At 37.0% G+C, this 16,193-nt stretch overlaps 1 protein-coding gene across 4 annotated transcripts in view; it reads left to right on the top strand.

Annotated features, from left to right (window-relative positions):
- The window catches only part of LOC127410884 (ena/VASP-like protein), a 58,867-nt gene that overhangs the window by 21,457 nt on the left and 21,217 nt on the right, over positions 1-16,193 (top strand). For 2 of the 4 annotated variants that reach the window (XM_051646117.1, XM_051646115.1), the window contains exons 2-3: positions 12,057-12,225; positions 14,579-14,756. In XM_051646117.1, the coding sequence (XP_051502077.1) occupies positions 12,057-12,225; positions 14,579-14,756 (347 nt within the window). Of the gene's footprint in view, positions 1-1,048; positions 1,261-10,133; positions 10,234-12,056; positions 12,226-14,578; positions 14,757-16,193 lie in introns of those variants that run through there. The other 2 variants (XM_051646114.1, XM_051646116.1) reach the window with 2 other exon arrangements.

Below are 16,193 nucleotides of genomic sequence, written 5' to 3'. Positions count from 1 at the left end.
CTCTCATTCACTCTCGTGAATGCACAGCTGACATCAGGATTTTCACTGAATAATGACTTTAGTTTCAGGTTGTTTTTAACAAAAACTATCGTATGTCTTCTGAAGACTTAGAATATGATGCACGAGTCATTGTGCATTGATTCTTTTTGAAGCCGTTGTATTGAACAGGGGGAAAACTTGCATCATTACAAATTCAGGCTTTCTGAAATCTTAGATTTCAGACTTTATAACATAACTATAAAAATGTGAGAGCTTTTGTGCATCATTCAAAGATACAGTAGACAGCTAGTTTCCAGTGCCTAACCCTTCCATTTTGACAGTTCTTTTCCCCTCAGTACTGTTGAAAGCCACGCTTGTGTGATCAAATGCTGACTAAAGTCTTTTGCCGAGCATATCCTCTGCCCTCCCTTTAAATGTGTGTTAAAGACTTGGCTGTCCTTTCTTTGACCTGCCATGACATTTCTATTCAGTAGTAAATGTAAAGCTTTCATGTCTCTTACACCAAGTGCCTCTCAAACCATTCGCTTTGTGTGTGTGTGTGTGTGTGTGTGTGTGTGTGTGAGCGTACTAAATGTGCTGATACTGCTGGAGGCTAGTAATGTCACAGTCAATGTGAGCATGCGCTTTTCTGTGGTACGCGTTCGTTGCTACAAATAGTAAATTAAATGTGTGTGCCACCCAGCAGCAGTAGCATTAGGAAGCGCTGTCTCATTTTCTCTGTCACAGCTGGGTGGGGGGTTGGGCGTTATGAGGTTATCCCCCCCAGGGTCAAACAAAAACACACATCCACTGTCAGGCTGTCCCCTCACGGGGGAAACATGACCCTCTATCACCCGGGTGTTATTTAGTGGAACCCTACTGTTGACCACTCACTCATTGCATCTCTGACCCTGTTTGTATTCCTCGTTTTGACTTTCTCTTCACTTTCTCACATCTACTGAGATCATACAATTTATGGATTGTGACGTGGAGTTTTTGAGGATGTGAGAGGATTATGACATTTAAAAAAAATGCTTATTTAATCTTGAATCGGCTCTCTGAGATGAATTAGATCTTGTTTAGTTAGAAGTACACATCTGTTGTAGTGTAGTTCAGGTCTGTTTTCTGAAAATGTCAGCAGTGAATTGAAGCACATCAGCCACAGTACAGTACTTGTCTGATTTGTGGATGTGTTTGAGAAATGGATGCTCATTCCCGCCAGTTCTACCTGCCGCAGAGCCACAGTGACTCTGGTCTTCATATGAGTGGATGCAAAATCAGGTCAGTGTGATTTCATATTCACATCAGAAACATATTGCAGGGATTTAAAACATCAAATGCTTGAAGAACATGTCAGAAGAAGTTTCTTCTGGCACAAGGAAATGCCATTTGGATGCTTTATAGTCTTTTTTTGTTTAGGCTCCTTATGTGAATCTTGAAAAATCTGAAAGAAAGCTGTTCTATATACAGTCTAACTCCTCATTGAAAATCTCTAAATTTATTCTGGGAAAAAAAGTTTTAAGATTTTGAAAATTCAAATGAAAGAAAATGTTATGCTGTACAACGAATAAGAAATAAGATTCTGCTCTATTACTAGGTTACTAATCAAATTAGCAAATTTGTGACACTGACCATGTTAACCCCATGGTACAAAAGACCAGATTTTCTTGCTTCCATTGAAACACACAAGATGCTCTTTGGAACATCCTCAAATCATGCTGGGATAACATTGATAATCAGGTTTTGCACAAACTTGTGGAGAACATGCAAGCTCCAATGCATGCTGTCATTCAATAAAAGAGGCACATATCAAATACTAAGAAATTCATATTAATTTTTCAATTAAACTTTTCACTCAAATTGATAATATCATTTGTAATGAACAAATGGTATTACATTTGAAAAATGCCAATTTGAAGTCTTAATATTTTATACCTTGCTAGTGTTTATAGGACCTTTGTTCGAGAATATTATTGTGAAGAGATTCTTATGATTGCAGAATGAGTGATATTCACCCATTTTTTTGGTATGGAGGTTTTTTATTTTTTATGTGGGAACTCTGTGAAAATGCTCTGTGAGGGCCCTTGTTTAATTTATGCTGTTATTGAAGAAAGCGATGCTTTAGGGTAGATGTTCATTTTCGGTCCAGTGGCTCTCTTGAAAAGATATGGTGAGTGTTTCTGTGGTTCTTCTTGCAGTAGAACGCAAGATATGCATCAGCTCGCAGTACTGCCATATTATTAAACTTTTCACAGAGTGATATGAAAAAAATCCTTTAGACGTTATCTTCCTCTCCATCAAAACCTTACATGACATGTATAGGTTTTATTTTTGTCTCAAAATTCCATATGTTTTGTCTCCCGACATAAGCAAGATTACACTGAGTGAATATATTTTTGACAATGGTTGAATGAAGGCTTTTTGGAAAATGCAGAGCTTAGAGAATGACAGATAATGCCACAGTGAACATTTTGAATAAATCTAGCATTATAAACCTTGCAGCCCCTCTCTGTGGCTGAATCATTTAGCTAAGCACTTAAGCACATTAATCCAGAGGCAAAAAGACCATTATGGCTATCAGCACTGCTTTCTATCATTGAGGCCAGTTTCTGTGTATGGGTGTGGATTTTGGGGGAAGGTAAATTCGACATACAACATTGAAGTTAAGTGCTTTGCTTAGGATCTGACACACATTTTCATTTGTGGCGGGTGGTCACATGGTTGGTTCTGCCATTGTTTTGCAAATGTCACTGAATGAATTACATTCAGGGTGTTATTTGCAATAAATTATTATCATTATGGCCCATCAATAATATTTACAAAAGGATTATTATATTATATTATATTATATTATATTACTATATTGTTATATCATATTATATACTTTATTTATACCATGGTCTGTTCTAATACTCGATTCTGATTGTCTGGAATGCTTGCAGTTCAAACTGTTGAATGCATAGGTAGTTCCGGTCAGTTTTAATCACCGTTCTATTTTAATGCGCTGTTTGTAACCATAGCAATATAACAATACAGAGCAAGCAGAGTGAGCTATAGCAATTGAAAACATTTCCTAACCACTTTCATCAGCATAACTAATATAATGGAATTCAGCTGGTTTTGCACGGAGATTGAAATCGGGACCTATTACTAAACGCATCTTTCGCTGTCCGGCAAGGCGATGCAAGATGATTTAAACTGTAATGTATTGTGTATGTTATGTGCTGAAGTGCCGCCTATAGCCACTAGCCATTGTTCTTCCAGTCAAAATTTGCGCTGCCAAAAATTTATGACAGCTGTAACTACTTCGCGTCGGGTGGTTCTTTGCCTCCACATTGTGCATTTAAAATCATTTAACGCACAACTAGCTGTGGATTATCCCTTACTTATTCATACTTATAGTTTTTTTTATAATTTGATGGATAATGTGAAAAACAGTTTTTGCAATCTTTAAACCATGAACACAGAATTAATATTGTAATATTTACACTAGAAAAATGTATCGAAACCACACACCCACTACTTATTATCTGTTCTGTCAGTTGGCATGAATTGGAAGTAATCGGCATGACTGAGATAGCATGTGCTGAAACCGGTCAGGTCATGCGGTGGTTGTTAATAGTGTGACTTGTGATCTCACAGTCTAATTGAAATCTTTCATGGCTGCCATGTTATTGTATAGTCAAAAGAGTCTTAATAGTCACATTTAATCACACTGTAAAAACATTTTTTGATTAAAAATCATGGTTGACTGATAAAGTGTGCCTGCTATTTTTTTTTATTTTTTATTTTTTTTCAGCAAGTACAGTATAGTTTGGTCTGAAAGTTTTGCAGGCTACCACTTTGTACTGTGAGAAATAGAAGAGACTAATTAAATTTCTATTTCTATTCCTAGCTGCTTATTTTGATAGTCCTCAGTGCTCTGAGGTAGTATTGCCTTTCATTTACTTACTCTTTGCTGAGATTCCTTTATTGCAGGAAATGGTAAATCCTCATTCATTTAGATTGTGGCCTGGAATATACAGACCTTCCTGGAAGTCGGCCTGTAATCCAGCTCAGGCCCACGGAGCTCACTGTGAGTTGGATGTGTTTAGCCAGAGATTTAGCTTGGTTCCCACCCTTCCCAAAACTGGGTTACAAGCTAAAAAATGCCTCCCCATTCCCTTAAAACTCTAATTTAATTCAGCTTTATCTTCCTACATTCTAATAAGAGGGGACTTCCATATTTTACTTGATTTACAGACATTTTCAGGGCACGCTTGCTACATGCCAAAAATAACCCAGCTGTAATTTTGAGTGAGCTCCTGTTGAGTCTCAGTGTAACATATCTCTCATCCATGAAGATCTCACAGCAAATGTTATAAGGGAATTCATCCAGAATGAATTGTGCCTGGAAGTGTCAGGAATTAACTTTTTATAATGCTGCAATATTTGCCCCTGGGATCTGATTTTATAGGGCATTTAACCCTTATAGGACATTAGAAAAAAGCAATGGAGTAATCTTTTTTATGTAAAATACTTAAATTTAAATAATTAAAATAAATTACTAATTAATTCAATAAGGCTGTTGCCAATACATTTAAATTAACTCATATTTTGTGATTTGTATTAGGCTTAGAATTAAATATTAGGAAATATACCAAAATAATAATAATAATAATAATAAAGAACATAAAAAAGAGGGAACTTATCATGGGGCATTTTTTGCCCCTACATTTTGAATTTGGGGTGCTTGTTTTTTTTTTTTTTTTTTTTTTTTTCTCGCTTTTAGTGACATTTTTGTCCAAGCCCCCATTAATTTCTGACCCTGGTGCCTGCTGATAGAGCCATTTATTTGCATGTACTGTCTGTGTTGTTTTAGCAGCCCATTCAGTAAAGAAATCATGCAAGTCACATATTGCCACAAACAAGTACAAAAAACTGTTGAATGCAATTTGCATGCCACAATTCCTGATATTCGGGATTGGTTTTGAGTGTTTTGTTATGGCACATGCAGCAGACTACCGCAACCTGGCAATCCAGGCACCTGAATGGGCTCTTTAAAATGCTGAAAGTGTGCTGCAATTTTACAAATAAGCCCAGTTATAACTTCATGCAGTCAGTTTGTTTATAGAACATGCGCTTTAAAAGTTCACTGTCAGTCAGACTAAAAAAATTTTTTGTCTTTTAAAAAATTTGCTGTAGCTCGATTATAACTGTGTATGTACAGTAAATGCACTGAGTGACTTGAATTTAATTATGCAAATACTCTATACCAGCACAAATAACTGGATTGTTGGCGGTTAGTGAATAAGATGCCAGTTTTGGTGCTGAAGTGCCTTGTACAAATGTGGCGCAACAGTTTTAGTGAATTCTTCCCGATGTGTTTAGGTGATTACACTTCTGTTTATTAGCATTAAAGACTTCCTGATGAGATAAACCAGAACACAACAATTGATATTGAATAGACAGTTAGTATGGTATTATAAGTATGGATTTTTTATTTTATTTTTTGCAAAAGAGACAGTGAAGATCTTGTGACCAGACATAAGCAGAGTAGGGCCTTGTGTTTGGCCTTGAGCTGAGACAAAATATTTGCTCTGAGACAAAATTAATCTGTATTGGGAGGGAGTTTTGGTGTGTGGGGACTAGGTTCACTCAGGGTGTGATGCTGGTAGAAGCCAAGTGGGAAATACAAGGCTTTTCACAGCTTTTATTAATTATGACGGCTTATCAAGTGATACTCTGAAAACAGCTTCTCTCTCTCTCATTTATCACTATAAGGAGCTCAAACAGTCTTGGCTGTGTCTATCTTTTTTCTTTTTTCTCCTCGGGATGTGTTTTCATAGCATCTTAGTTTTTTTAATGAGAAACAATGCCGTGTTTTCTTACATTTCATTTGAGCAATTTTCTTTTTATGGATGTGATCGACCGATACGGGGTTTTTAATGGCTGATGCCGATATCCAGAGAGCAGGGTGGCCGATAGGCTGATACAATGGCGACATATCAAACAATTTAATATAGTAAATAACAAAAACATAAAATTGCTAAAAAAAAAAAAAGAAAAAAGAAAGAAAAAAAAGAGAATAAAATCTTATTTAGCATTATATTTACTCAACTTTACACAAAATTTTAACTTAGTAAAAAAGAATCTAAAAAATAATATTGTATTTTAAATAGTATAGCAGTTTCTTCTGATTTCTGTTTAGTCATCAAATTTTAATAAATAATTGCCCATGAAGAAATTGTTAATATGTTAGGAAGAAGGAAATAAGAGTACACACAGTAGTCCAGCAACCATGGATGGCATATGCGTATTAACAATCGCATTTACCCAAAAAATACAGAATCAAACCAACTGTACATACAGTGCATAGTGAATAAGACATTTACTGATAGCACACCACATGAAGCACTTTTACTTGAAGTTGCATTCACGCGCTTGTGCAGATCAAGCGCGAGAAGCAATATCCTGACAGTTTAAACTGCCTGGATCACCTGCTTGGATTGTCACGGAGTGACCGTCATGATCCTGAAGTTTTGATTCTGGCTGATAGAATATGCGCTTCAGAGGAAGATATTAGATATTAGTGCTTGATGGGAAGAAAACACTTCACGAATTACATTTGTTTAAACAAGATATTTGCATATTTGCATATGGTATATAATAGAAGTTTTATTGATATTTGCCTTTTATCATTAGAAAAGAAAGTTAAAAGTGACAGGGATCTGTTGAGGAGAGAGAGGGAGAATGAAACAACCGTGTCTGCCGCGGCTCTGATATGTGGACCGTTTAAATGAGAATGTGTTGCACACCGGCCTATTTTTGGAGTAACAGGATGGCACGTAACAACAAAACGTGACTGGTCGTTTACATGTGTCAGTCGCTTCACATGCAAGCAGCCGATTCTCAGCGCCCTCAAGAAACAATTCGGCTAAATGGGAAAATTTATCGGCCGATGCCGATAATGAAAAAATTCAGAATATCGTCTGATTTATCGGCCTTTGCGATATATCGATTGACCACTAGTATATTCAGAGTTTGAAACTTCTTACCATCCAGTGCAGTGCAGCAGTGCTATGCATTTTCAATTAGTAGATGCACTTACATTGTCACGTATAACTAAACGTGATCAGATTAAACTTGCACAGGCGTGTACAGTAGTCTAGAGCCCATGAAGCAATTCCATAATGAAAGGCAAATAATACATATTATGCAAGAGTGTACAATGTAATTGACAAACAGTGAAGTCTGGCCTATTCCAGTGTGTTCAGCAGACCCAGTCATATCCATCTGTCATGCAACAATAGCTGTGACCATGACATTGCTTAGCAAGATTCATCTCTCCCGATCTGTGATCTTTCCTATGGTAAACCCTTGTCATCAGAAAACATTTTACTAGGGCTGTCAATCATTTAAATTTTTGTTAAATTAATTACACAATATGCCGATTAATCAAATTAATGAACAAATAATCACATATATCAATATTTGCTGAGAAAAACCCCCAAATGAAGATAAGAAGATGAATAAAGCTTTGAATAGACATTACAAAAAGTGGCTTTAGAAGTCAATATATTGTTTGTTCTATTTCCATATACTTAATCAGTAGGCTATCACTGGCCTACAGACTACAGCCATCCACATATATTTTTCGATCAAGTTTGTTAATCTGTTCGATGTAGACTGAGAGGGCCATTCACATACCGTATGCTCTATTTTTACACATGCATCAGACGGGCGTTTTTTGCCATTGCCACAGCTGTTGGTTAGTGTGGTTTGGCAAGGCACATTGCCTGTAGTAACAGCCAACGGGATCACACTGGAAATCTACATGTTGCTACATGTTGTTTATGTTCACTGAAAATTACCCCATTCTGCCAAATCACTAACAAGCACTTTTGAATCTATATAAATGTGCTTACCATTCCCTGTGGTGCTACTGAGCTACCTCCAAAGCGCAGGTTCTGGTCCCTTGGAAACCAGGAAGTAATTGTGTTTGGAAAAACAATGGTGAAAGCGATTCGAAGGATGCATTTTCCCAGAAAAATTATATTTTTACTCCAGTGACGGTTGGGTTTAGGGTTGGGGTTTGGGTTAGTAGGTATAGTTAAAATATGCATTCTTGCTGACTGTATTACATCATTTACAACTTAAAATACAACTCGCTTTTGGCACCTTTGTGGACATTTAACCTGGAAACAGAACCTCGCACATGCTCATTCGTTCAATAGCACTTCCAGCTTTGGCCTCTGGGGGCAGTGTGATCAATGGTGTGTAACAGCTGTGGCTGGGCTGACTGCATAATCACAAAAACAATGCTTTGCAATGAAGTGTTACATAAAGCTTGAATTGCTCCAATTGTGGAGCAATTCAAGGAGAAATAATCCCTTTTACGAAGTTTATATTGGCCTACGGGTTGGAGGAATGTGTAAATACATTTTTTAACCTTATTTTTTTTTTTTTTTAAATAACTAAATAACATGTAAATAACATTGACTGCCCTAATGGTTACTGATGATATCTTTTAATTTAGGTTATTGTGCCTATCACTAGATATAAATTCTACAGGTTTAACAGTTTAACAATTTAACAGAACTCCCATGTCGATCTTGTATTGTCCTTACAAGGTCAGACTCTTGTAGCCCTCAGCTTCACACACATACACACAAACACACTCTGACAGCTACACACGTTTACACGCACCCATGTACATTAGAGAGCATTCAGCTAATGGGGTCATGACTTGAAGGCCCAGGATAACTCTGTCCCAGAGTGGTGCTTATGGAGTAAAAGCATTAGTGAGGAGGAGCTCAGATATATTGGATTCGACTCTTGGTGTATCCTTCTTTCAGCCACACGCCTGTTGGGCACATGAGCAGATGCACTCTGTGTGGACAACTGCAAAGTGAAAATATTGATCAAATGCAAATGATTTTTTTTTTATTATTATTATTTTTTTTTTTCAAACTTAATTCATGTAAGTCTTTGAACAAAAATCCAAACTTCACTTTTCTGATCTTTAACCCTCTGGGCCACTTGCCTGCTAGGTGTCCATTGTAAGTGCATTACTGTATATAACTGGATCATGTGTTTATTTACCAACTGAGGGATATTTAGAGCTTCATATGTATCAAAACCAGAATTTTCCTTTAATGTTCCATAAAATTCTGTGCCTTTAAACTGTGAAGTTCAGTTATTACCATTTTGTTTAACACTATTGTAGTTTTGGTATGGTTTACAGAATGTAAACAAATAAGCATGATGAATATTGTTCTAAACATACTTTTTTCTAGAGCACTTTTGTACTTTCTGTGGTTTCATTCACTGAACATCAAAACTCTGCTCAGTTTTTACTGTTCTCTTTAGTTCTGGGACAAACTATAAAGCATTCAAAGTTCTAAATGCCACTCTCTTATATTTATAGCTTTCTATTACAAGACATGTTGGTCTCATCGGGTGACCCTTTAGAAGATTTAGTTGGAAAGCCTTGGCATACTGATTCCATTTGATAATAATTATTCTCTATACATTTCAATATAAACAGTAACGAGACAATATATGCAAGTTTTCCCATGTTTTTATACATAAATTGTAATAGAGAGAGAGAGAGGCATTGCGCGATGTGTTTTTAGAATAGTAAACCGAGACAGCCTGGTGTCTAAAAATATGGGATGTTTAAGCAAAGAGCTGTCAGGTTTTAATATATGACCAAGCATCAGTGGAGGAGAGACTGTATACTTTTATTTCAGACTTGCTCTGGAGAGAGAAATGAAACCAAGAGGACAGGGAACCCGCCTGCCGTGCAACCTTCTAACCCCATATGGATTCCAGAAATAGGCTCTGTCGTAAGGCAAGGATGACACACAAGAATGAAGAACTGAGAGTAGTGAAAGACAGAAAATGCAGTTGTGAAAGCATGAAAATTGCACAGAGTGCAAATATGCTATATCAACCTAAAGAGTAACATTATATCATCAAAAATGCTAGACATACTGAAAAGCACATTTTGAATGTCAAACATTTGTAGATTTACAGATGTGTTTAAACGAGCAGAGTTTGAACAAACAGATCCTTGCAAAAAACTGTGACACTTCTTTCATTTCTCATTAATTCCTGTTTGGGCTTCAATGATGGGTTCTCTCGTTTTGGTAATCCAGCCCCCTTAATCACTTTTCAGTTTTCAACATTTGGTCCAATGGTCCATTTATACACTGCTTTACCTCAGTTCACTGTCTGAATTTACAATTTCGGCATAATGTCAAAAAATGGGTAAGTTTGATTTAAACTGTCTTACGTTCATCCACTGATCTAATGGAGCTGAATTGTTCCAAATGGCTGTTTTAGTGTTTTGTTTGTTAGAACGACCTTCTTTGGGCATCTGCAGCTGCTTTCTCAGAAATACAGCTGGATGTAAGGAGATTGTGTGGCTGGATTTGGGTGGTTCTGTGGGAGATGGGTCTGGTGGTGTGTTTTGGGGTGTTGGAGTCAGGGTAGAAATTTGCCTTGCTCAAGTTAAAACATTGGCTGGAAACTGATATGTTTTGTTTGAATAGCCACCCACAGCCACAATATAAAGGAATATTCCACCCAAAAATGAAAATTCTGTCATCATTTACTCACCCCATGTTGTTCCAAACCTGAATGGCTTTATATTCTCTGTATCACAAAAGGAATAATTTGGCAGAATGACAGCCCCAGTCACCATTCGCTGTCATTGTATGGAAAAATGAATGGTTTCTGAGACTTACATATTGTTCTACACAAAAAAGAAAGTCATACAGGTTTTAAACAACATAAGGTTGAGTAAAATTTTCATTTTTGGGTGAACCCAAAAAATCCATTTAATTGAATATCTACAGTACATTATAACTCAAGTTATTGAGATGTTGTAAGGCTTGAAAACATCATATTTGAACATGAAATGTTGTTGTCAAGCCAGCTTTTTTTATGCATATGAGAGTATAAAGAGATTTCACCGACATCATTTGGCGGTATTTTTTTAGACACAACAAACGGTTTGTGTGATTAAATGTTGGAGCAGATGGATAAAAGCGTGGATCTACAGGACTTTTCCAGCTTTTTCCTTTCTTTCTTTCTTGTCACACATTTATGGCACTAATGAGCAAAAATTGCGAGGTAGATAGCTTCTGGTCATACAGTAAATACCTCCTACTCTCTTTATGTTAATTGCACAGCCTGTCAACAAACATTTCTATTTAAAGTAGTAGAGAAGCTCATGTCTTTAATTAAACCATGGTCTCATATAAAGTAGTAAACACTGCTGCATTCCTGCCTCACTGGTTAGTTGCCTAATGCACTATACAGTCAGAACAGACAACAAACTCACCCCCAGCTCAGTGTCTTCAAAAAAATCTATGGGGAAATTACTCAGCCATAATACCACAGAAAATATGAAAGGCATTTTTCGAGGGTTTGTCATGGTTTGGGTGTCCCTGTGCCCTCGGTATAAACAGTATTTTTAAGGACTTCTACATAATCTGATATTAATAAGTCATAACTAGTTGACAGGGGTTGTATCTAATCTTGTGGACAATGATAATCTCTTTCATTGAATATGCACAGCTAAATATTTATGCACAAGTACAGAGAAATTGTTGCAGAATAATTTCTTTGAAATATACTCTTTTTAAGTTGTTGCTAAGTGACACTTTGAATGTGACTTTTGTATATTTGATGTCTTATCTCGCAACTAATTGTGGTCATTGTTGTTCATAGTGATTTGTTAAAGCTGAAATGTGTAATTTCTGTGACACTAGCATCACCACACAGGCACACAAAAATAATGGTTTTCAAACAAGTTTTCCCGAAAACTCCCCTCGTTTGGTTAAACAAACAGAAAGCCCCGCCTTTAAACGTATGCCATTGGTTGTGCAAATGTTGCTATTTCAGGCTTGGTGAGATGCTCAAGCAAACAGAGCAAGTTTTAATTTTTCAGAGTCTAATTTACACTTTTTGGGGAATCAACCTTTATTGCTTATTATTGTCTCTGCATATTTAGCTGGGATAGGAGAAAATATTTTAAAATTGAAAAACAACTTTAACAAATGTTCTTCTTGGTTTGTTCCTCACAGTGAACAGAGTATATGTCAAGCCCGAGCCTCGGTGATGATCTATGATGACACCAGCAAAAAATGGGTGCCAGTCAAACCGGGCCAGCAGGGCTTCAGCCGCATCAACATCTATCACAACACTGTCAGCAACAGCTTTCGCGTTGTGGGAGTCAAACTGCAGGACCAGCAGGTGAGAAACGAACATGAGAGCGCAGCAAGACAGATAATAGACTGTGTGATAAGATCTTACCATGCAAAGTGTGATGTAAAAAGTGTGTGCTTTTGTTTCTTGAACGAGACATGACAATTCCTTAATAGGGCTCAAAATATTTGGACGTGGTTTCATCGATTAACTGGCTAAAATGGGACTTCTATTCTGTTTTATTTAGAAATTTGACATGATGAGCATCAAATTCCATGTAACCTGCTGTCTTCACCACATTTAGGGATGGTGTTTGTGAATATTTGGGGTCTTTGCAACCATGGTGTGACAGCAAAAATGTCATTTTCAATTAGGAAAAATTACTTGATCACTTGGGACAAGCCATTGAATAAAACCTTTTTCAGAGTTCTGGGTTTTGAAACACAGAAGTAAACTTTAGTGGGGTAAACTGCTATTGACTTGTTTCATGTGATGTCACTGTATGACTGCCCCACCATGTTTGTGAACAATATTTCAAATACCTTCATTTTGCTGCACTGTGAGATGTGACAAAACCTTTCTTCAGGAGTTAAAAGAAGCTCTTACATTCATACAAACGGGATCATCACAGACGTTTTTTAATACTGTGACTAAATCATGGGGGCCTGGGTAGCTCAGTGGTAAAGACACTGGCTACCACCCCTGCAGTTTGCAAGTTTGAATCCCAGGGTGTGCTGAATGACTCCAGCCGGTCTCCTTAGCAACCAAATTGTCCTGGTTGCTAGGGAGTGTAGAGTCACACGGGGTAACCTCCTCGTGATTGCTATAATGTGGTTCGCTCTCGGTGGGGCACGTGGTGAGTTTGGCGCGGATGCCGCAGTGGATGGTGTGAAGCCTCCACACACACTATATCTCTGCAGTAACGCGTTCAACAAGCCATGTGAAAAGATGCACGAGTTGACAGTCTCAGATGCGGAGGCAGCTGAGATTCATCCTCCGCCACCCGGATTGAGGCGAGTCACTACGCCACCACGAGGACTTAGAGCACATTGGGAATTGGGCTTTCCAAATTGGGAGAAAAAGGGGAAAAAATAAAAAAATAAAAAATAAGTACTGTGACTAAATCAGACCATTAATCAACAGAGAAACATTTGTAACTTCTGAATGAGAGATGTTTACGGTGCGTGTGGTTACTCACTGGTCATACATCAGAATCGCCGGCATTCGTTGATGGTTCATGGATAAAATATCTTTAAATGTCTGCAAAAGTTCAATTTGGCAATATTTTTGCTGTCGTCAGACCTGTATGAATTGTATTTTTTATATTTTTCTTGATATCGTTTTTTGGGTGTTTTTCCATTCAACACCATTGTTTCCTCCCGCTCATGGTCACAAAAATGGCGGCTGTGGGGAAAAGTGACGCCATTGAAACAGGTCAGTAGAGGTACATGGATACATACAGTACTTGTATTGTTTTGCTCTTACAGCTAAAGAAAAAAAACACTATTATGGTACATGATACATTATAACAAACATTTAAAAATCACAACAAACATTAATTAATATATTTACTTTATACTTTATCTCAAAGAACTTGTTAGAAATTGGTTAGTCATCATTTATTTTAATTATTTAAATATGTAAATGTTAAAATGTTTTTATTTTACTTTTTTATTTTTTTATTTTTTGTGTATAGCGTTAATTAGACACATTTTTACAGGTATTAATCTTTGATACAAGTATACTGTATGTATACATGCCATAAAATCAGTGGACATGTTGTAATTACAATTAGTTTAATTTGCTGAAGTTTATAATCTCAAAACTATTATTTTCTCTGGCTTGTGCTCAGTCTCTATTAGCATACCTGTCTGCAGCTTGCTGAATGGCCAGGTCCTTCTCAGTCTCTGTTGTGCACGTGCTGGGTCTTTCTCGGGAGGTTTCGCATTTAACAGTGGTTCAGATGAAAGCGAGTGAGCGTTTTCGGCCGATGCAAAGAGATACGGCAGCTTGCCCCTATCTCTCGCACGCTGGTTTACCGCTTGCGGGTGAAGTTTCCATTCTACATACAGTAAATCCGCTCCTGTGTTTATTATGCTCGGGACATGCGTCGCTCAAAATGAATAAGCGTGCACTGCTCCTTTTTCATATGGCGTGAAGTTTCAGGAAGTAAAAAAAAAAAAAAAAGGATACTGCATACATTTTTTTAAACGCATTAAACAAAAAAACAAAAAACATTGTTGAAATTAACAAGTTACATTTCCCAGCCCTAATGATTACGTTTCGCGCATATTAATGGCAAAGAAAGGTCTTCCCTTGAAGCGCATTTTGTTTATACAGGAACAATTTCACAGATGCAGCTGATATTTAACTCCATGTCACCACTGTGCGCTTCTTCCAGGTCGTTATAAACTACTCCATTGTGAAAGGTCTGAAATATAACCAGGCCACACCAACTTTCCATCAGTGGCGTGATGCACGGCAAGTTTATGGGCTGAACTTTGCCAGCAAAGAGGAGGCCACCACCTTCTCCAATGCTATGCTATTTGCTCTAAATGTGCTGAGCTCTCAGGATGGAGGTAAGGAAAGGCATTTGCCATAACCATCTACTTTGAGCAGAAAACCAAAAAATAAATGTAATGTTCTTTCTAATGAACTCTGTGCCATTCTCTGCTAAACCCAATTGATTGTTGCATGGATGACATCTGTAATTTCTAAGGAATTTTAAAAGTTTGGCATGATATGACATTTAAACTGATATGACATACATTTTCAGGTTTATTACTGTGATTGTGAGCCTTAAATTTGTGCTGTTACACAATAATATGTTCATGTCATATTATCTCTGAACATCTTTTGGAATCGTAATTGTGTCTACTAATGGTTTTGTCAGGGTGACCTCATTAGAATTTATATGTAACATTTTCACATACATTTTTGTATGTTTTGAGAGACACTGAAATGTACAATATCAATGTATTGACAGCATCTAAAATGCTTTAAATTGTACAAATCCTTATAAATCCTCTAATTACTGGTCGGAACAGAAATTTCCAGAACCTTGCAGCGGGTACCACTGCACGTGAGCGAGTTCAATACTCAAACAAAATCCCACATCAGAACTCTCATTTAACTGTGAAAGATGGAGCAACTTTGTCCAAGAGTCCCATCCAGATGGGAAGTTAAGTCATTTGCTTTCTTTGTATGGCTGAATTTAATTATTATCGAACCTCAAGTATATGAAATATAAGTGAAACATCGCCAATCTTACTAAGAAGCATTAACATGTTACACTTTGTGAGTGTGCTGTCACAATTGTTCCGATCAATCTTTAGTAATTACATAGAACAAAATGATACAGTATAGTGTGAAGTTTCTAAATGTGCTAACTGCATTAAATGTGACGGCATTAAAGATATTTAATTAGTCTAATGTATTATAAAAACTATAAAATCAACATAATAATTCCATGAATTCAATATTCTATAAACCTTAATGGATTCATAAACATTTCTATGCTAGTTATTCATAAGTAAAAGGGTTTACGTTATGTCAGTACATTGAAATTATACGCCAAAGTCTTTCTAGCAAGTCAGTCCACTGTCCGCCATCTTTGAAACGCTCTCGGGAGACTTATTTCCAGTTGGCCAGTGCAGCTCCTACCTATGTGAATGGAGAAAGACCAAAATCTCAAAAATGGTTGGTCAAGATTACGATCAAAGAACATATTTCAAATCAGCAATAACATCTGACAATACTGGTATCATAAATTGTGATTCTGTACCTCATTATACGCTAAGAAACGCAATTTTCCCGGCTTGTATAGCTAATGCGCATGCACGTTCTAGAGTTGATTGACAGGTGATGTCTGTATCTAAAAGGTGATTGGCTCTTTTAACTGTAAGATGGGACTTCCTTTCTACATCCATTGACCGTTGGGCACACAGAGCTCCTTGGTTGAGCGTTCCAATGTCTCCCATTCATTTTAATAGAAGTGGCCCATCTTTAAAAATGTA

The sequence above is a fragment of the Myxocyprinus asiaticus genome, chromosome 20 (assembly GCF_019703515.2).
Source record: "Myxocyprinus asiaticus isolate MX2 ecotype Aquarium Trade chromosome 20, UBuf_Myxa_2, whole genome shotgun sequence".
In the NCBI taxonomy this organism is placed as follows: Eukaryota; Metazoa; Chordata; class Actinopteri; order Cypriniformes; family Catostomidae; genus Myxocyprinus; species Myxocyprinus asiaticus.
This window is presented reverse-complemented; position numbering and strand designations above follow the sequence as displayed.